At 33.4% G+C, this 21,724-nt stretch overlaps 1 protein-coding gene across 1 annotated transcript in view; it reads right to left on the bottom strand.

Moving 5' to 3' along the window:
* The window catches only part of NEK1 (NIMA related kinase 1), a 179,826-nt gene that overhangs the window by 111,222 nt on the left and 46,880 nt on the right, over positions 1-21,724 (bottom strand). The window contains exons 13-17 of the mRNA XM_087437435.1: positions 11,879-11,938; positions 11,575-11,634; positions 11,438-11,485; positions 11,195-11,269; positions 5,935-6,098 (exon numbers count right to left, since the gene is read on the bottom strand). Coding sequence (XP_087293561.1) covers positions 5,935-6,098; positions 11,195-11,269; positions 11,438-11,485; positions 11,575-11,634; positions 11,879-11,938 — 407 coding nt within the window. The remainder of the gene's footprint in view (positions 1-5,934; positions 6,099-11,194; positions 11,270-11,437; positions 11,486-11,574; positions 11,635-11,878; positions 11,939-21,724) is intronic.

The following is a 21,724-nucleotide window of genomic DNA, read 5'->3' as shown; positions in this document are numbered from 1 at the left end:
GTCATATTATGCACTGTAGAACTCTGAGATTAATAAGGCACATCTGGTCTGGATGTAATATATCTCCTACATATATCCAGGCAAGGCTGTATCCTGGTCTGTTACAGCCCCATTCATATAAGGCTGGGCCTGAAGAGGGCAGATACATTTTCAGAGGGTGTGATGTTCAGACATATCATCTGAAACTGCATGCCTACTGGCAACGCTCTTTTGGAGGCTCCTACAAGCTTACACCACCATCTGCAATTAGATATAATTGCTGATCTCTCTGCTGTGTATCCGGACTGCATAAACTTCCGACTCTGACCTTTATAGAAGTAAAACGTGGGATTTATTAAGTTTTTTAAAAAACTTCTTTACCTCCTAAAAAGTCATTGGTAATGGCCAGTGAACAATAAGTGGACACTATACTGTTAGATTGAGTATAAACTGGCCTTTCTAGAAAGAAATTTAGTAATAGTTAGCTAGTAAATTAAGCTAAATTAATAAACTTAGTAATATTTCTTTCTAGAACCTTCACCGAGAATATAACATCACTCCTTTAACCCAATAATTGCCCTTCTAAGATTCTATTCTAAAAAATTAATAATAAAAAATAAAATGTGGCGGGCCGGCCCCGTGGCTTGGTGGTTAAGTGCACGCGCTGCAATGCTGGCGGCCCGGGTTCGGATCCCGGGTGCGCATCAAGGCACCACTTCTCCGTCCATCCTGAGGCCGAGTCCCGCATGCAGCAACTAGAAGGATGTGCAGCTATGACATGCAACTATCTGCTGGGGCTTTGGGGGGAAAAAATAAAATAAAATAAAAATCTTTAAAAAAAAAAAAAAAAAAAAAAAAAAAAAAAAAAAATGTGGCAAAAAACTGTTCAAAAAAGTCATAAACAATGTATTATATGAGGGGATTTGCTATATAAATTATGGTAACTCAAACACCGGAATCTTACACAAACATCAAAAATCCCTTGAAAATGATTTTTAGTATGGGAAAATTTTATGGTAAAAATGTTAAATAAAAACAGATTAAAAAAAAAACAGATACAAATTTGCACATGTAATTTGATCTCCTAAGTAGGGAAAAAAAGAATGCAAGAAAATAGACCAAAGTCTTCACAGTGACTGCCTCTGTAGGGATGAGCAGTGATTTCCTTTCCTGTTTCCTAACACCCTCCTATACTTTCCAATTTTTCTAAAACTAATCTATTATCACTTTGGCAAGCAGAAAACAAGACAAAAAAGTCACTTGTGACTTTTCTTCAGGTTTCCTCTTTTCCCTGAGCAAAAGGGAGAGAAAAAAGAGGTATGAATATTTGGTTAAGAATCCAGAGTGACAGGGAGATGACAAGGCACTTAGCTGCTAGCGGTTTTTAAACAAGAAGTATGTGACCAGTCTTGAACTCAGATCTAAAAGGAAACTTGAGGATGAGAGGAAGAAAAAAAGAATAAATGCCTTTGAGAAAGCACAACATTGAGGGGCAAAGACAACAGCTTGTTTGATGGAGTAGTCACAGTTGTTGATCCATGACAGTGGAAAAGGATTACAGTGTATATGGAAATATGACACAATGGCTATTAGTAAGCATGAGACTAGGAGAATATCACACACACAGTAGTTAAATCTTTTCCTTAACGATTACCACCTATAAAATATAAAAGATAAGGGTATTTTTATTTTTATAGCAAAATGTAATTATATTAGTTTGAAGGCTTTTCTATTATTTTTCATTTACAAGGAGTTTGCAGGAGAGAAGCAAATCTTTCTAACATTTAAACTTGCTGATTTATCAACATGTTTAAACTTGCTTCTTTTTCCCTAATATACTCCCTGGAGTATATGCTCTACCAGAATATGAAAATAAGAGAAGTAAATTTGACTTCTCAATATTAAACTGTAAAATCAATACACTAAAAAAAAAAGTGCTGTAAAGCTACCCTAATGAGACAGAATGGCTTGTTGACAAAGGTACGGTTTTGGTGAAACCTAATCATATTAACATGTACAAATAAAAAAAACCTAAAATGATGATAGCAGTAGTTGCAAAGGTGGTGGTGATGGTGATATTGATGAGGGGTGCCCAAGAAGTTCCCCGTGGAGCTATTCAAGCAATGACCAAGGGAGGGGATGCCCAACTCATAGCCTCGAGGCCTCCTCACACAGGCTTATTTCTGCTATACAGGGGCATATAAATCAAGACATGAGAGCATCCTGGAGGACCAACTAATATAGCTTAGAATAACGGTGGTGACTAGCCAGTGTTCATTCTTTGACCAGTGTAGTCCGTCACTAAGTTTTCAATCATTGCTAACAATATAAAGAAACAACTATATAATTTTTACAAATCCAAATTTATTTAATCCAGAAGGATAATCTGTAATCTAAGATTATGCCATCCTAACTTTTTTCACATTAAAATGTCCATTCTTTTATCAAAGGATAGAATTAAGGCTAACTTTTTTTGTGTGTGTGAGGAACATTACCCCTGAGCTAAAATCCACTGCCAATCCTCCTCTTTTTTGCTGAGGAAGACTGGCCCTGGGCCAAGATCCGTACCCATCTTCCTCTACGTTATATGGGACACCACCCACCACAGCATGGCTCGATAAGCTGTGCATAGGTCCGTGCCCAGGATGCAAACCCGTGAATCCTGGGCCACCGAAACAGAGTGCGTAAAGATAACTAGTAAGCGCCAAAGCTAACTTTTTTTTTAATGAGTTTACTTGGAAAAATTAAAAGCTGGAAGTCTTCAATCAGGTCTCAAATTTTATTTAACAGATCTAGTAAGTAACTGCCAACCTAAACCAAGCCCAGAATAATGAGTTGGCATTAGCCAGGCAAAACGGGCAGAGGCAAAGGTATTCTAGGCAGAGGGAGCAGCAGGTGCAAAGGAACAAGGATGAGAAAAAAGATGTCTTCCTCTCCACACCCAGAAGTGCAGATAAAGGGAGTAGCAAGATAAAGCCATGGAAGTATTAGGCCTCTATGAGATCTTGCAGGCCATTTAGGAGCTACAATTTGATCCAAGGGGCAATGAAAGGTCATTAGTTCAATTTTTTAAATATATGCTATTTATAAACCTTTTCCAAGTGTATTATTTGTTTGGTCAGATAAATTTTCAGACTCAAAAGTATATCAGACTTATTCCTGTTAAATTTTATCTAAATCAAGTTGGTTGTAGCTATGGTCTACTGAGATTATTCTGTTTCCTGATCTATCATACAACATATTTGTATTTCTTTCCACAATATCTTCCGGAAATATGATGACTATATCCTTTGAATGTTTTTTCTACGCACCAAGCCCCTCCTAAAAATGAAGATTGGTTTAAAGATGACAAGCCTCTAAAACTTTTTTATTTGGATGACATCAAAACATTAACCAGCATCCTCTAAATACAATTCTTTAACCAGTTACTAACCCACCTAATACTATTTCTTTGTATTTTTTCACCTAATCTACATTGAGACACCCTGGCAACAATATTGCTGAAGTTTGTATACTATACTAGGTATCTAAGTAATTTTTTCACAATGCCTCTAGGCCAACAGAAATACCTAGCTGTTTCATTGATTAGTTAGGCCCAAACTGCTTAATAGTAGTGGTCTGCACTTTGTCCAACAAATACACTCACATCTCCCTCGAAACTGTAAAACATCCAAGGCACTGTGATGCTTCAAGTTGCCTCAGTACACAGTTTGAGAACTACACTTCTAGCCTATAACCCTAAAAAGGAATAGAAGATATATTTGACATAATCTATTCTCTGTGAATTTATACTGATCAGAGTGACTACTGCTTCCTCCTAAGATGTTTGCAGGACTTACTTCTAACCTTCCCTGGGATCAACATGAAGAAAACTAGTCTAGTTTATAGAATCTGCCTTTTGAAAATTACATTGATACTTGATGGCAGTTTTCTACTAATTCTTCATCTTCCATGTCCTCAGATAAGATCAAAATAAATTCAATAAGTATATATATGAAAGTTCATTCAGTACTTGGTGTCATGGTGTCATGTTTAGTTTTTAAAGTACCCAATGTTTTAAAATTTTATAACAAACTAAATCAATAGCTTTTTAGCCTGTTCACTAGTAGAATCCAAAGAATCTGAGAAATCTTCATAACAGAGTGTTTAAGGTCTACAGTCAGATGGACTTAGTCTAAATCCCAGTTCTACCAGTTACTAGCTGCCTAACAATGCAACAAGTTTTGAATCTCTGTAAGTCCTAACTTCATCTCTATTAATAGAATAATATCTAATTCAAAGGGTTGCTGTGATGAATAAATACAACTTTGTATATAATAAGTGTTCAATAAATAATACAATAATATAATATAATAATATCATCAATAATAATAAAAGCAGTAACTTCAATGTAACATAAGAAAAGGTATAGGTTTGAGTACTGCTCAACTCACCAAAGTTTATACAAATGGAATGATAAATGATCTCACATCCACAAATGGTTTAAAAACTGAAAATTAAAATAATGAAACTATATCTAATGCTCAAAGATTGAATGGAAGGTGTGGTACAGTGGAAGAAGAGGTAACTGAAACACACAGCCATTTAAGACAATTTGAAACTCCAGTATAAATATATGCAAACATTTCAAGGTTATAATAGGAGTTTGATGCAAGTGGCCCAGTGTAATCCATTATTTGTCACTCTGTGAAGAACCAAGAAATATTCTGGAAGATGAACAGTGTGAAGAAGCATAACATAGTTTTCCCTATTTTCTCTAGACTATACATATTTATTTTAGAAGATGTGATTAAAATAAAATAAATCCAAACAAATTATATACTAGAAAGATCAACAACACCAGAACATAAAATACATACACAAAATTTGCTTTGCCATTTAATAAAAAATATGCATATGTGTGTCTCTCAAAAATGGAGAGAATCTACAATTAGCTTAACACTTCAGGCTACTGTATATATAGTCATAATGTTAATTTATATTTACCTCAATTATCTACCTCTGCTCAACTACATTTAATCATCTTTTATAATTAGGGAGGATCATAAAGATTTTTATTATACTCAAAAGGATTCTCCTTAAAATGACAAGGGCAATGTAACTAAATTTTCACAAAATGATATCTGCTCTTCCTTAAACAGAATGTTTTATATAAGAAATGGAAACGTCTAAGAAAACATGTACGCATACTTAAGAACAAAGGAGCTATGAAAATGAAAACTATTGACTGCTACTATATTAAATTAATTCAATGAAAGAAGAGGAAAAATCTCATGAACAGGATCATAGCCACAAATTAGAGATGAATGTGAAGAGAAAACACGCAAAACAACAAAGAGAAAGCAGAGTTCTAAGTGACGAGGAAAACGAAGACAAGAAAGCGTGCTTTGGAGTTTTACAGAAAGTGTGATTCCATTTAAATACATTCTGATTTATTTAAAGCAATTGGATAAAGTTATTACAACCATATGTTGGGTCAAAGTTATCAGATGTTCCTTTAATCAGTATGTTCAGCCTGTAACATATAAATAAGCTACAAAAATTAGGCTGAACTGAAGAGCTATAAGTTTGCCACATATAATCAAGGGCCAAATTTACACCTGAAAAAATTATGGCATCCAGAGGCAAAAGATATTCCATGCAATCAATGGAGAAAACATCCACAAAGTGTAGGTAGTGAGCTATACATGACATAAGACAGAACTACACACAAGGACGCATTTATAGATCATCACAGTTAAAGCTGTTTGCATTGGCTTGTTTAGACACTGCCTTCAATCTTTTCAAAGTTTTTCTAATAGCATCAGCATCAGGGAAATGGTTACGACCTGCAGCCCCATTAGGAAATCCTGGCTGTATTCCAGGTGGAATTCCAATGTAGATAAATATGCACAATGACTTTCATTACTTTCTCTGAAGCAAAGCATAAGCAACTTCTACAGAACATAGCCATACCTTTCTGGGAGCCTTCGGCCATGTATCTCTCCTTTCCATTTAGCTTCATTATTTTCTGCTCTTTGTTGCTGCATTTGATCAAAAATAGCATGATAATGTTCATACTGTCCTCGAGAAGAAAAAGATGATGGGGCCACAGTCCCTCCACTGACAAAAAAGGGAGCCTAGGAATTAAACAAAGAGCTCTCACATGTTTATCTCATGAGGCCTAAAAGGCCCGTACTATCCTCAAAAGAAAAAATTTCAACACTTGACTTTTAAAAAGGAATTACCTAATTTGAATATATTAATAGACAAATAACTAAAGCAAAATGTTTTCCTACTATATTATAACCATTAACAATCAAATAGTAGTATACTTTGATACTAACAACAAAGTATAATTTAATATAACAAAAATATAAAATGTCACTAAATTCATGTAAACATGGAAAAATCTGGTCTTAATTAACAAATTTTGAAACAAGTTTGTAGTATACATTTTATGTGATCCCATTCTATTGGTTCAGTATGTATAGCTTATAAGTAAAGCAGAGCCTGCTTTTCTAATATTCAAAATTATATTTAACAAAAATATTTGCATATGGCATTTAATATACTCCAAATCCTTCAATTCAACAAGCAATGACGATATAAATACCACTGAAACAGTCTAGGTGTAAACAAAAGAAGCAAAACATCATATCTATCCTTAAGTAGTTTCCAAACAAGTTGGGAAACAAAGCACAAAACTAGAAAACCACTTCATGCCTGTGATAAGTGAATGGTAACAGGCATACTATAAAGTAGTAAGTACTGAGCAAATTAACAAAATAGAAAAAACTATCAGAAGTAAAAATCTCAAAAAATAAAACAGCACTGGAGAAAAACATTGTTCAACCCAGCCTTGAAAGCAATGTAATTAAGAGAGATTAAATGATTAAATATGAGCCAAGGTATTAACGTAAAAATAAGCACTGTATATATATATTTGGGTGTTGGCAGTAGAGGAAGGAAGTGTGAAGACAAATATCATTAGAAGGAAGGCAAATAGAGAGCATTAAGCTTGGTCATAAAAGGTTGGTACAGCTAACTGCTATCTACCTTGGTATTTACGTTCACATAATAAACAACAGAAAGCATTTATAAACTTTCTAGCAGAAGTAGCATTCTGAAACAGTTCTTAAGAAGATCCAATTATGCAGGAATAAGAGAAAGAACAAGGTAGAGGAACTAATCAGAAGGCTTGTAACATTGACACCAAGCCAAGAAGCTAAGAAGTAAAGAAAGGCAATCAACAAAAAAGTACATGATGAAGGGAGTTGTGGATTCCCTGCACGAATGAAAAGGATAAAAGCCAAGACATAAGGACGCATCCTTCCTCAGAGATATAAAAACTCAAGCACATGGAAAACTCATGGTTAGAAAATAGAGATGTCAGAAAAGGATAAGAGTTCAAAGTAAATAAGTGTATGTTACAGTCATGGTGGAAGAATTTCATTGAGAAGAGGAAATCAATAACTTCAAATGCTGAGGGCAACAGCACTGAAAATAAGACAAACTGATGTGACTGAAGTTGAGTGGTAGCGTTTAAAAAAAACCCTTTTTTGTGAAGTGATGAGAACAGAAGCTAGCATACTGACAGTAAAGGAAGAAGTGCTTCCAAGTGATAACATCTTAAAGAAGTCTGGCTAAGAAAAGACCCAAAGAAAAATATTAGAATCAAATAAAAGGAATTTCAGTGTACCCGATGAGATAAAATTTGTTAACATCGTGACACAGTAAGTTGCACACAATGTTGTAAGAAAGCATGATTTTTAAAAAATCAGATCAAGATAAACACAGATAACCGATTAAATATATTTGAATAGCAAGAGATGAAAGTTGCTAGAAATCAGAAATTATTCTAGCATTATATGCCTAGAAATTATTGCTAGAAAAACTACTAACTAATTAGGCAGGAAACTCCATCAAGGAAATCCTCACATGCACCTTCAAATGTACATTTCAAGGCAAGAATCAGAATCAGAATTCTGGTAAAAGGTGGTCACATCTCCTATGAGATTCGTTACTCTTTGAGTTTAGTCTGTTGCTAATATTATCTTAACTTGAATTTGAGTGTTCTAATGTTTCTTTTTAGCAAAAACAAAAGTATGTAAACAACTCTAAAGATGCCCAAACTCAAAATAATGTTGAAAATACTAGAGTACTGAAGCAATATGATCTTTTAAAATCACCTCATGCACCAATTACAAGCATAAATTGATGTTTTGACAAATATCTACACTCTTGTAACCACCACCACAATCAAAAACATATCCATCACACCAAAAACTTCCCTCATGTTCCTTTACAGCCTATGCCCCCTGCACAACAGCAACCACTGATCTGTCTGTCATACAGATTGGATTTGTCTTTTTTATTAATTTCATATAAATGGAATCATACAACATATACTCTTGTGTCGGGCTTCTTTCACTCACTATAACATTTTTGATTGATCCATGTTGCATGTATTAACAAGCTATTCCTTTTTACTGCTGAATAGTATTCCCACATATTTTTCAACAACAGATACACGTCTTACATATTATGATACCATGTAATCAAACTGTGTGTGGAATATTTCATAATTTTTCTAAAAACACACATTTATAAGAAATACATCAAAAATGGATAAAGCAAAAAAGTCCCAGGTTTTGCAAATACTAAATAATCAAAGACTGTTGATTATACTGTGAAGGATATCTTAATATTTAGAGGTATATAATAATAGTATTGATTTTGAAATATTTCCCTTAATGTTTAGTTTTATCTTTATTTTGGGGATTTCCTTAATTTGATTCACATTATATTGAGCCTCCAGGTCCTTATCAACTGTATGGAAATCAAACAGCCTAAGAAGTTAAATATTTCAAACCCCATGGGCAATAAGTACAGAAACTAACACAGAATTTGCTTTAAGTCACGGAAAATAAATTGCTTTATTAGTCCTCAATGAAAGCATTACAGAAATTTATAAAGGGAAGCAGAAATCCATTAAGCACATGGTATCTAACACTGTTGAAAAATTGTCTCAATTAGTTATCAAACAATATTGATAAAACCAGACTTTAGGATTAAATACAGCTTTAGACATTACAGGAAAAAAAGATTTCATTGCACAGAAGAAGCTATTTGCAAAGCAAGAGAAAAAGTCAAATTCTCAACACTAATCATGGACTCGACACAAAATGCTTGACAAGATCTGAGGGCCTACACTTCAGCAGGTTTTTACTTGCCAATCTGACAAGATATGGGGTTAGTTGTTTTAGAATGGGCCAAATTCTGAGTCATTCCTTATCATTTAGGAGGTACTAAGTTCTACTTCATAGTAAAGTAGATAGTACAGTACAAAAATAGTGAAGTATGATTTTAAAAAAAAATTGTACTACTAAAAACTGTGTAAGTCTACACTAACACAGAATTAGAAAGAGTAACTTACTGAATTATTGACATGTAATACGAAAAACTTGTGCATCTCAAGAGACTGAAAAACAAATCAAGAAAGCCAGGACAGAACATGTATGTCTACATAAAACAGGCAAAACAAACTTGTATTCAAATTACGACTTTTGGGGAAAAGAAACAAGTGAGAATGGTAATCAATTCAATTTGACAAACACCTAATGGGCACCTAAATATTAAGTTTAATGAGCATAGGTCAGGGGAATTCATAGTTTAAAGACAAGCTGACTAACAGCTGATTGGATGATACAAATTAAAATTATAATACAGAGGAATAATAGTGTATTCATTTTTTATTGCTGTGTAATAAATTACAACAAATTTAGCAGCTTAAGACAACACCTATTTCTTATCTCACAGTTCCCCTGGCTGAGGAGTCTGGGTACAGTTAGCTGGGTCCTCTACTCAGGATCTCACCAGGCAAAAATCAAAGTGTCAGCCAGGGCTGCAATTCTCATCTGATGCTCAGAATCCTCTTCCAAGCTCACAGGTTCTTGGCAGAATTCATTTCCTTGTGTCTGTATTGGCTAAGGTCACCACTTTCTTGCTTATTGTTGGCCAGAGACCAAGATTAACTCCTAGAGGCCACCTATACTTCCTTGCCATGTGAATGTTTGTTTTTTTCCAGACCAGCAGAAGCACATCTCTTTGACACTTCTCCCCTTCCAGTCTGCTATGAGGAGTCTCATAAAACGTTAACGTAATCCAAGAGTGACTACCCCATCACCATATGCCATATAACATGACCTAATCAAGGGAGCTACTATACCAACATATTCACAGGTTCCTCTCACACTCAAGGGGAGGGAATAAGCAAGGTGTGTATACCAGGGGTCAGGAATTGGGGAGACCATCTTAGAATTGGGCCTACCACAGATATGTAAAGGATGCTACAAGAGCAAAAGAGGAAATGCAAGATTCAGACAGGCAGAACAAACAAAGGAACAGTAAGTTAACAGATGAGCCCTTGTTAGACAAGCTCCGGGCACTGTTCTTGAAATTTTTCTTTTTTTTAAAAAATGAAGAAGTTAAGGCTCAGAGAAGTTAAGTAACTTGACCAAGATTATATAGTCTGGATATACCCAAAGGAAATGTTTGAATTAATATATCTAGGTAAATGGTTAGCTAGGTATTTTGTTATCTAGGTAAATGGTTTGAGGTAGGAGTGAGAGTGAGGAGGAAGAGAGGGGTGCTATCAAGTAAAGAGAAACACAAGAGCAAAGACAGAGATTCAGCAGGCTACACACAGTAAGGAAACTACAGGTATGGTCTTTAGTTCCGAATGACTAGAGCATACAGTGCGTGCTAGGGAATAGATGGAGATGAGCTTGGGGAGATTGGCAGGGGCAGATTAATAAGGGTCTTCTGAAAACTTAAAGTCTACATGAAGCTTCAGAAGGATTTTAGGCCGAGATGTGACAAACTGTATTTGATTTTAACAAGATTCCTCTTGCAGGACTAATGTATCACAGCCTTCACATCAAACTTTTTAAGCAATTTTAACAGTGTCACATATTAGTTATCACGTTAAGTACCAAATACATGCAGGAAAACTAAGAATTCTTAATAGATGCTAAAGAATTCTAGGTAAAAAGTAAATTACACTAAAAAAAAGGCATTTATATATATATTTTAAAAAGCAAGTTGAAACTGGAGGAAAAATAGCAGTAATATGACTATATGACTATATGACTATATTACTACTATTACTATATTACTATATCACTGCTAGTAATATTGCTATATTACTGCTATATTGGTATCAAATGCCTACCTTTACTTCACCACTTCCACCAGCACTTAGCACATTTCTCCATCCTTGTTCCCTGGCCCTATTTATTCTCTCCAACTTTTGGGGGAAAGAAAGAAACAAACAAAACACCATTTCAAGTATTATTACAAAACACATGAAATACATTTAGTAATAAAATGGAAATCAATGTATTTCTTTAAAAAAAAAAAGTATGTGTGTGAAGAGGGGTGGAATGTAGCATGGAAAAATGGATTATCCTCTTACCTTTTCCTTTTCTTGCCTTTTCATCTGTTCAGCCTTCATTAAACTAATCTGTAACAATTTTAAAGACAAACTTCTTAGAACTCTTGAAACTATTACTAACAACTTGGCAAGGGAAGAAAAATAAGAGCAAAAACTACCTGATCTTTTTGTTTCTTTTCTTTTTCAATCAATTCCAATTTTCTCTTTCTTGCTGCTTCCTTAAAAAAAAAAAAAGAAAAACATTTTTATCAACAATAATTCCTACTTTTTCTATTTTCATCAGGAAAGTTAGTACACCAATGGTAGACTCAGGGAGGTTAAAAAAAAAAGAGAAATGTTAGAGGTATTTGTTTGAAAGAAATAAGGAGGAAAGGTTTGGAGGTTTTATATATAAGATTTTGTTTCTTTTTTTAATAATTATTTTTGCAAAGCTTTAAAATAAGCAGACAGATGTCTTTATACCTCAAACATTTTCCTCCTTTCTTCTCCAGGATTCACTTTCTTCACTGGAGTTTGATGGGCCTGGACAAAAAGTAAAACTACAAATTAGATAAGAATTTTGAGATACCCAATTAAAAAATTCAAACTCATGGAAATTTAAAATAAGAAAGAAGGTAAAGCCAATACTGCCATAACTCTCTTTCTAAATATATTATCCCTAAAAACAAAGAACCACTGTAGTGTTTGATACGCTGTTTGTTAAACAAAAAGAAACATTAGATTCAAAGAAACTGTGGAAAAGGGTTCTTGCTCCATTACCAGGTAAAAAGTTTTGTCCTGAGATACAGAGGCTAGTCTTAAGTTTTCTATTATGAAAATACAATGTCATTTAGAAAGCCCAACATTGAAGAGATAAGTTTTTATAAAAAAAAAAAAAATTAGTTACACAGTATATGTTCACTATATAGAATTCAAACAAGACTAAAAAGTTAGTCTACTTCATCTCCAGAGGTAACCATTATTAATATTTTCATGAGTATCCTTCCATTGTTTTACGCACTTAAATACATCCATAACCATATACAGGCAGAGAATCTTAGTTTTTTATGCTTTTTATATCAATGTAATAACAATGTGTTACTAAATGGAAAAATGCTTTTTACTATTAACAATATTTCTTGACATTTCCACATCATGGTAAGCAAATTAACAATGGCAATATTCCATACTATGGATATAATTTATTTATCCATTCCTCTAGGGATAGGCATAGGGTTGGTTCCAAATTTTTTCCTACCGTATAAGCTATAAAGAACTTCCTTGTACATACATCTTTGTGCCATATGCAAGTATTTCAGAAGGGCAACTTTTTTAAACATGGAATTATAGAATAAAAACATAAATGTTGAGAAAAGCCATATGCAAGTATTTCAGAAGGGCAATTTTTTTTTTTCTGGTGAGGAATATTAGCCCTGAGCTATAACATCCGATGCCAATCCTCCTCTTTTTGCTGAGGAAGATTGGCCCTGGGCTAATATCCGTGCCCATCTTCCTCTACTTCATATGGGGCGTCGCCAGAGCATAGCTTGACAAGTGATGCGTCGGTGCGTGCCTTGGATTCAAACCCGCAAACCCCGGGCTGCCAAAGCCAAAAGTGAATTTAACTGCTACGCCACTGGGCCAGCCCCCCGAGAAGGGCAATTTTTTAAATTATAGAGTAATTATAGAGTAAAAACATAAATGTTGAGAAAAATTGCCCTCCCAAAAGGCTGCATCAAATTTTACTCCCACCAAAGAACTCATTTCCCCACAATGTCACAAATATTGAATATTATCAATCTATCTTGAATTTCTGCTTTTTGGAAAGGCTGAGAATATTTTCCAGGATATTAGATATTTACATTTCTTCTTTTATATACTAATTGTTCATCTAATTTCGGGGTTTTTCAATTTTAGGAGCTCTTTGTATATTATGGAAAATAAGACTATTACAGATGTTACAAATATTTTTTTCCCATTCTTTTAGTTGTTGTTTATTATACCTTTCACTGCACAAAAATTTGTAATTTATATGTAGTTAAATCTGCCAATCTTTTCCTTTATGATATCCACATATACTGTTTTGCTAAGGAAGACATTCTAGATCTCAATATTATACTTGCTTCTGCCACTTAGTTTCATTTTTATATTAAATCTTTAATTTATATTTAGATTTTTAAATATTTACAGTTAGATTTTTGTTTCTAGATCTGTCGGAATAAACTTTTGTTCACAGAGTTAGGAATCTAATTTTTTTCCTCTAGAAAATCCAATTATCTCATAAACATTCATTGGCTGATACACCTTTTCCCCTACTGATTTGAAATGACTCATTAATCACATAACAAATTCACACACATATGGGTCAGTTCCTGGAATTCTCTATTCTGTCCCACTTATCCATCTCCTCTTTTCCTTTTTTCTTTTTTTATTGTGAAATCAAGTCACCTATAGAAAAGTAGGTAAAAGACACAGAGGTTAGCAAAAATAAAGGAAACACCCATGTAACTACCACTCAAGTCAAGAGACAGAATATTGCCAACACCCGGAAGCCCTCCACCTGCCCTTCCACAAGCCCTACCTCACCACAGAGGTAACCACCATCCTGACTTTCGTCTTTATCATCTGGCTTTTCTTTATTGTTATGCCACTTATATATGCCTTCCTAAACAATACAGTCCAGTTTTTTTCCTGTTTCTGAGTTTTATATTAATGGAATTATACAATATATATTCTTTTGTATCCTGCTTAGTTGCTCAATATTGTTTTCAGGATTCATCTATGTTATTGTTTGTATCTACATTTGTTTTCTTTGCTGATACATATTATTACGTTGATGTTGATTCCTTTCTTGCACAGTTATCTTCTACTTTCCTCATTAGGTCTATCCTAAAGTATTTGAGAGAGTTTGTCACTATTTCTTTCCATTTCATTTTCTAACTGCTTATTCATTTTTGCATGTTGAACTTCTATCAGGTCACGTTACTGAATTCACTAATAGTTTTCTGCTGCTTCACTAGGATTTTCTAGGTAGGTAATCATATAATCTGTAAACAATGTCTACGTTTTCTCTTCTCTCCAAATATTTATGTTTCTTATTTCTTTTGCTTTTTAATTGCATTTGCTAGGACTTCTGGCATAATATTAAACAACAGCAATCATGGCAAACATCCTTGTCTTGCTCCTGACTTTAATGGTAATGGTTCCAACTATTCATCTTATGTATAATGCCTGACAGAGGTTTCTGGTATATATATAACTGTATCAAGTTAAGAACTTTCCCTTCTATTTCTTGAATCAAAGAAGTTTTTTAAACTACTTTATTGAGGTATGACTGACATACAAAAAGTTGTACATATTTAATGTATACAACCAAAGAAGTTTTTAAAACAAAAATGTTAAATTTTACTGAACTTTCAGCATCTACTGAGATAATTTACATATGGTGTTTCTCTTCTAATCTGCCAATGCAGTGAAATTACAGTAGTTTCCTACTATTGAACCATCCCTGGTATTTCTGAAGTGAATCTTATTTGATAATTATTAAATTATTCTTTTGATAAATTGCTTGATTTGATTTACCTTTTTTAAAAAACGTTTTTTAGGATTTCTGCATGTATGCTCATAAGTGTAATTGACCCATGATTTTCTTTTCTTTTTCATCCTGTGATAACTACTCAGATTTTGTAATCAAGGTTAAGTCAACTGTATGATCAATTTTTCAAATAATTCAAAGTATAATTCTACATATCAAAAAAGATTACAAGTATTTGCAGGAAACTCTAAGTTATGTATCATGCACCAGTTTTTACATTTTTCAGCTACCTTAGAAAAAAATGAATATAGAAAGGAAAACTGCACAAAATTATTTACCTATTTTGGGTTTCAATACAAAGGAAAGCAGACGCTACTTTAAAAAATTACTTCAATGTGTCATTCACATTATTATTAAAATAATTCAGCATTTGATTAAATCATTAAAATTGTCTCTGCTAACAATTTCATTTTAATAGCAGCTGTATTTTAGCAGAAGTCAACGTTATGAAGTTACTTTCATATACCACTCATTGCTTCAATTTTCTGAATCTTGTAAAATGACTGTAACAGATAAGCACTAAAATTCTAAAAGCAAATTCAGAATATTATAAAATAAATATGACCCTCAAATCAATATGAAATAAAATTAATTTCAGAAATATATCATTGTTAAAATATTATATTCCTCACAATACATAAAACAGAACTAGAAAGGCACACAAAAGTTTACTTTTACTAAAAAAAATTCAAAAAAATATTTAAAGTTTTTGCTTCCTTTAGAGAGCTAAATGATATATAATTTAAACAATTTCCTCCTTATGAAATGCAACTAATTTATTTTAATGAAAACATTATTTAATATGAGCACAATAAAATGATATTTAGAATGTGTAACCCCATCCAAAGGGTTGATAAACTCATAAAATGAGAATGATGATTCTCTTATAATGTGCTTTGGCATTTTAATTAAATGACCATCATAAACCAAATCCATTTTATTGATACAATATGTTTTAACTCAAAGCTACACACTAAATCTCACACCATGCTTAACTAAATAGTAAGTTTACTTCCTGACAAAATGACACAAGCAGTAGGTTCCCAGAACCATCCCACCCCCTCACTGCATTATTAATTCCTAACATCTAACTTTGGTTAGTTATTTCAATTCAACTCTTACTTAAGCTAACCATACATCTCACCACTTAACTGCAGAAAAGACAGTAGGGTTGAGATGACTATAATGCTGAAATATTTAAAGAACAGTAGCTTTCAAACTTTTTCTAAAAGTATCCCAAAGTAAGAAATATACCTCATATCCAGACCCAATAAAGATACACACCCCCCCCCCCCAAGTTCCATAAAATACCTTTACTATGTGTAGTAGAGTCTGTTACTTTCCATCTATTACTTTGAAAAAAAAAAAAACCAAGTCCCTGTTCTTCACCCACTAAAATGATTTTGCCACCACTAATAGATAGAGAGAGCTCTGGGGGCACTATTACTGAAGTACCAGAAAAAAAAAATACAATTGTAGGTAATGCTCTTTATTGTATTACAAACACACAGCTAACATTTCAAAGTATGTTCTGTGTATATAGAATTTAAACTATTGGGGAATGTTACCCAAGAGCTTTGTAAAAATATGTCTTCCTTCCATACAAAGGAATATTTGGCAATAAAAAGAAATGAAATACTGAGACATGCTACAATATGGATACATGTTACAACCTTGAAAACATTACGCTAAGTAAAAGAAGCCAGTCACAGAAAACCACATATTGTATGATACATTTATAGAAAATGCCCAGAATAAGTAACCTATAGAGAGAAGTAGATTTGCAGTTGCCTAGGGCTATAGGGGTGGGGAAAGAATGGGGGATGAATGCTAATGGGAAAAAGATTTTTTTGGGAGGTGATGAAAATGTTCTAAAATTGCTTGTGGTGATGGTTGCACACTCTGTGAATTCACTAAAAATCATTTAATTCCAAACTTTAAACGGATGAATTGTACAGTGTGTGAATTATATCTCAATAAAGCAGTTCTAAAAATACATATCCTCAAGAGTTGCTCAATCATAATTTCTGGAGATAAAGCCCTGCATTCCATATTTTGACAAGTTTCACAGGTTAACTCTTACGTAGCAGGTCGGGCACTGTATAGAAATTTGTGAAGCACAACACCAAACAATTTAAAAATATTAATGCAAATAATACAGCATCTCACTATAAATAACCAGCTTTTTAACAGATTACATAACAGTGTGCAAAAAGAAGAAGAAAATGTTTAAGACACCTACATACTCTTGGGTAACTTTTATGAAGGCGAAAATTATATTCTTTTGATGTTCCATATTGCCTTGTATATAAGATACTCAAATATTTGTGAAATAAAAATACCAAGCTCTTCCTCTGAGATCACACAGGTATTTTCAGAACACTACTTCTACACAGAAGAGAAAAATATGGTAACAAAACATCCATACTTAGAGAAATGTTTTGTTTTGTGTTTCTTTTGTGTTTCTTTTTTAAAATCAGAGCCAAAATACGGAAACATATTCGTGGAGCTCCCTCTGGTGGCTTAATAACTACTCCTTTGTTTTAACAGAGGCCTTTAAAAAATAAGTGATTATTACAAGAACTGAAGCAAAGAAATTTTTTATGACATGCAAATATATTATGATATGCTGAGTAATAACAACACATTAGCTTAAATTTTCGCAATTAAAAGTGACAGACAGTATCATTAAGTGGTTACGGTTTTCCTTATAAACTTCTCATTTTCAAGCTTAATAGAAAGTTAAGTTAAAAATTCCAAAAAGCCATTATGACTTTGAATCCAAAAGATGCTTTAGATTTTCTGGGGGAAAAAAGTCTTTTAAAAAATATACATGCTATGTAAAAACCAAAGAAAAATGTTACTTCAAAAGTCATAATTAAAATCATTTAGACATTTAGTTTTTCCCTTTAATTCCTTTGTGGAGATTCAAAAACTCTTCACATGTTTGATTGCCATTTCTTTTTTTTTCTATTTTTTAAAGTTTCCTCTCAAATTTTTTTCTATTTTTTTTCATTGTGGTAAAATACACATAAAATTTACCATTTAAACCATTTTTTTAGTGTATAATTCTGTGGCATTAAGTACATTCACATTGTTGTACATAGGAATTTAGTTTCAAGTGAAATGTTTTTAATTAAGCTATATATTTCAAGTGCTGATTATTTAGTTCTCACTGGTCTGGTTTAGAAAATCATATCTATTCGCCCTAAATGGTTAAGGGCAACAACCTCACCTGAAATTCCCAACACTTATAATTATCATCTGAATCATTTATCTGTCATTCAGAATATTTGATAGAATGATATCTATTATTCAGATTATTAACTGGAATCTGAACATTCCACAGCTTGCTGCTCTTGTACACTGAATAAATATTAATTGAAAATGAGGGAAATATTTAGAAAATCAACATATTATTTGATACCATCAGCCATATGAAAGAATAAACACCTAGCTACAATCCTGCCCAAAGGTGAGGAGCCTTCTTTTTTTTTATTGACGCATAATTGACATACAATATTATAGTTTCAGGTGTACAACACAGTGATTTGATATTTTTATACATTATGAAATGATCACCACACTAAGTCTAGTTACCACCTGTCACCATACGTTATTACAATATTATTGACTATATTCCCTATGCTATAATTTATATCACCATGACTTACTAATTTTATAACTGTAAGTTTTTACCTCTTGATCCATTTCACCCATTACACCCATCCTCTCACCTCTCTCCCCTCTGGCAACCACCAGTTTTTTCTCTGTATCTGTAAGTGTGTTTCTGTTTTGTTTTGTTTATTCATTTGTTCTGGTTTTTAGCTTCCACATATAAGTGAAATCATACAGTATTTGTCTTTCTCTGTCTGACATTTAACTTAGCATAATACCCTCTAGGCCCATCCATATTGTTGCAAATGGCAAGATTCCATTCTTTTTTATGGCTGAGTATATGAACAGACATTTTTCCAAAGAAGACATACAGACGGTCAATAGGTACATGAAATAATACTCAACACCACTAATCATCAGGAAAATGCAAATCAAAACCACAAAGAGATACCACCTCACACCTGTCAGAATGGCTATTATTAAAAAGACAAGAAATAACAAGTCTTGGTGAGGATGTGGAGAAAAGGGAACCCTCATGCACTGTTGGTGGGAATGAAAATTGGTACAACTACTATTGGAAAACACCACAGAGGTTCCTCAAAAGATTAAAAATAGAACTACTACACAATCCAGCAATTCCACTTCTAGGTATTTACCTGAAGAAAATAAAAACACTAATTTGACAAGATATATACACCTCAGTGTTCACTGCAGCATTATTTACAATAGCCCAGATATGAAAACAACCTAAGTGTCCACTGATAAATGAATGGATAAAGAAGATGTGGTGTGTGTGTGTACATATATATATGTATGTGTGTGTGTATATATGTGTGTGTGTATATATATATTATGTGTGTATATATGTGTGTGTATATATATACGTGTATATATAGAGAGATATCTATATATATATGTGTGTGTATATATATACACACACATAACATATACACACAAAGGAGCCTTCTGTTATTGGTCCAGTCTTACCAAGAGCCCTGATCTCTCCATTCAGTCAGGCTAAAGGTTGGTCAAGAAATAGGCAACTGTAGTTCTACAACTCCAAGTGTATATTCCTTATGGAGCTAATAACATAAAGATAAATACATCCCTCCTCTCCATGGTTAATTTCACTCCCTGATAGGACAGAGATTCTGTACATGTATAAATCAAATGTTAAAATGGATTGTATTTGTTAAACACCATTTTGGAATACATAAATATCTCAAAAATTATCTAAGTCTAAATTTCATATTGATGAAATATCTTTATGGTGAATCTGTATTTCACTGAACTCCATGAGAAGAAATAAAACATATTTCCAAAGAAATTTTGATCCAGGGCACGATTTTTTTAAAAGACATTTATAAGAATGCAATTAATCTGACTGATATAATATCAATGAAATATAATATAACCACTGATAATAACAAATAAAAATTTACAAAGAGTATGTATAACATTAAATAAAAACATCAGAACACGAAATTATCTGTATGCTATCAGAGCCACATTAAAAATACAGGCAATGCATATTTGAATAAAAACTGGAAGGGCCCACAACAAAATTAAGTTACATTAAATGCAGTGTTTGGATACTAGGAATATGGTTCTTTCCTCTTTTATTATACAAAACTGTCAAAACCATACTAAAAGACTACAGCAAATTTATTAAAATATATACTCTATAGAAAAAACTGCAGATCAAAGTTATACTACTTAAATTACTTCAAAGAACCAAATAATTTTAATAGAAATCAAGTTTCTATCTCAGGAATTAAACATGTATGTGAAGAACTGATTTCAAATGCTCTAAAGCTTTCTCTTCATCACCTCACACTGAACTAGTTACCTTTAAGCATTAAGAATAAATCAGAAGGGCCGGCCCTGTGGCTTAGCGGTTAAGTGCGTGCTCTCTGATGCTGGCGGCCCGGTTTCGGATCCCGGGCGCACACCGACGCACCGCTTCTCCGGCCACGCTGAGGTCGCGTCCCACATACGGCAACTAGAAAGCTGTGCAACTATGACATACAACTATCTACTGGGGCTTTGGGGCGAAATAAATAAATAAATCTTTAAAAAAAAAAAAAAAAAGAATAAATCAGAAACACTGGCCTTCTGCTTGCGCCTGAAAGCAGAGTTTTTATTCGGCCTTTAATCGTATTAAGTGCTGTTAAAATATTAAAGAATATTTCTTTCCTGATTTGGAATTCATTTTATTCAATCATTTATTCACTCATTTTTAAAAAAGAAACTTACCAGGCACTTACTTTGTGCAAAATGTATATAACACGGTCCATAACTTCAGAGAGCTGACAGTCTTTTTAATAAAAATAACATTAAGAAGACACATATGAGGTGCTAAAGTAGTCTGGATAAGGAAGAAATTATTTTCCTGCTCTTTTGGTGAGGGAAAAGGGATAATTAGCAAAGAAAGAAAAAAAGTTTTTGGAAAAAAAGTGATGTGAGGTGTTTCTTACTACCTCCCTTAGATCAGTGGAGAACCGTAAGCCCACGTGGCAGCGTCCCAGGACACAATGCCAACGTTATATTCTTTAACCTACAAGCTAACAGTGTGAACAATCAGCATACAAACGGCTCCTTTTGCCTTTTTTCAGGCCTTTGTCTCTTTAGTTGGACTACAAGACTTGAGGGCAGAAGAAATACGGTCTTTACTTTGTACTCTCTGAGGGCTCACAGAATAGTACAGTGTCAATGTCACACGTAACTACACAGAAGAGACAGGCAAAGAAAAGAAGAACATTTAAAAAGGAGGAGGGGGTCGTGATCAACAAAGACAAGAAAGGAAAAAGTACATACAGGGTACAGTCAGTAACTAGTGCTAAGTCCAACTCAGCTCTGACCCAGAATTTAGGAGCACTATGGGAGACTGGTATACTGAACGCAAGTTTTAAACCCTGGAAGGTTTTCAATACACAAGCATGAGTAGACATTTATTTGGTAGGGTAGGACTTTGCCACTAAATATTTTCTACATGAACATACTTTATAAATTTTTTATGTCAATAAGCCTGACTCCAAGGATACTTAGATTTGAATTTTGGGGTTACAATAGGAAGTTAAAGGAATTATATTAATTTTTAGCACCTTTAGTACTAC

Source organism: Ceratotherium simum, chromosome 12 (assembly GCF_057802395.1).
Source record: "Ceratotherium simum simum isolate JZ-2026a chromosome 12, ASM5780239v1, whole genome shotgun sequence".
Classification (NCBI taxonomy): domain Eukaryota; kingdom Metazoa; phylum Chordata; class Mammalia; order Perissodactyla; family Rhinocerotidae; genus Ceratotherium; species Ceratotherium simum.
The sequence above is the reverse complement of the archived record's forward strand: the minus strand, read 5'-3'. Positions and strand labels throughout refer to the sequence as shown.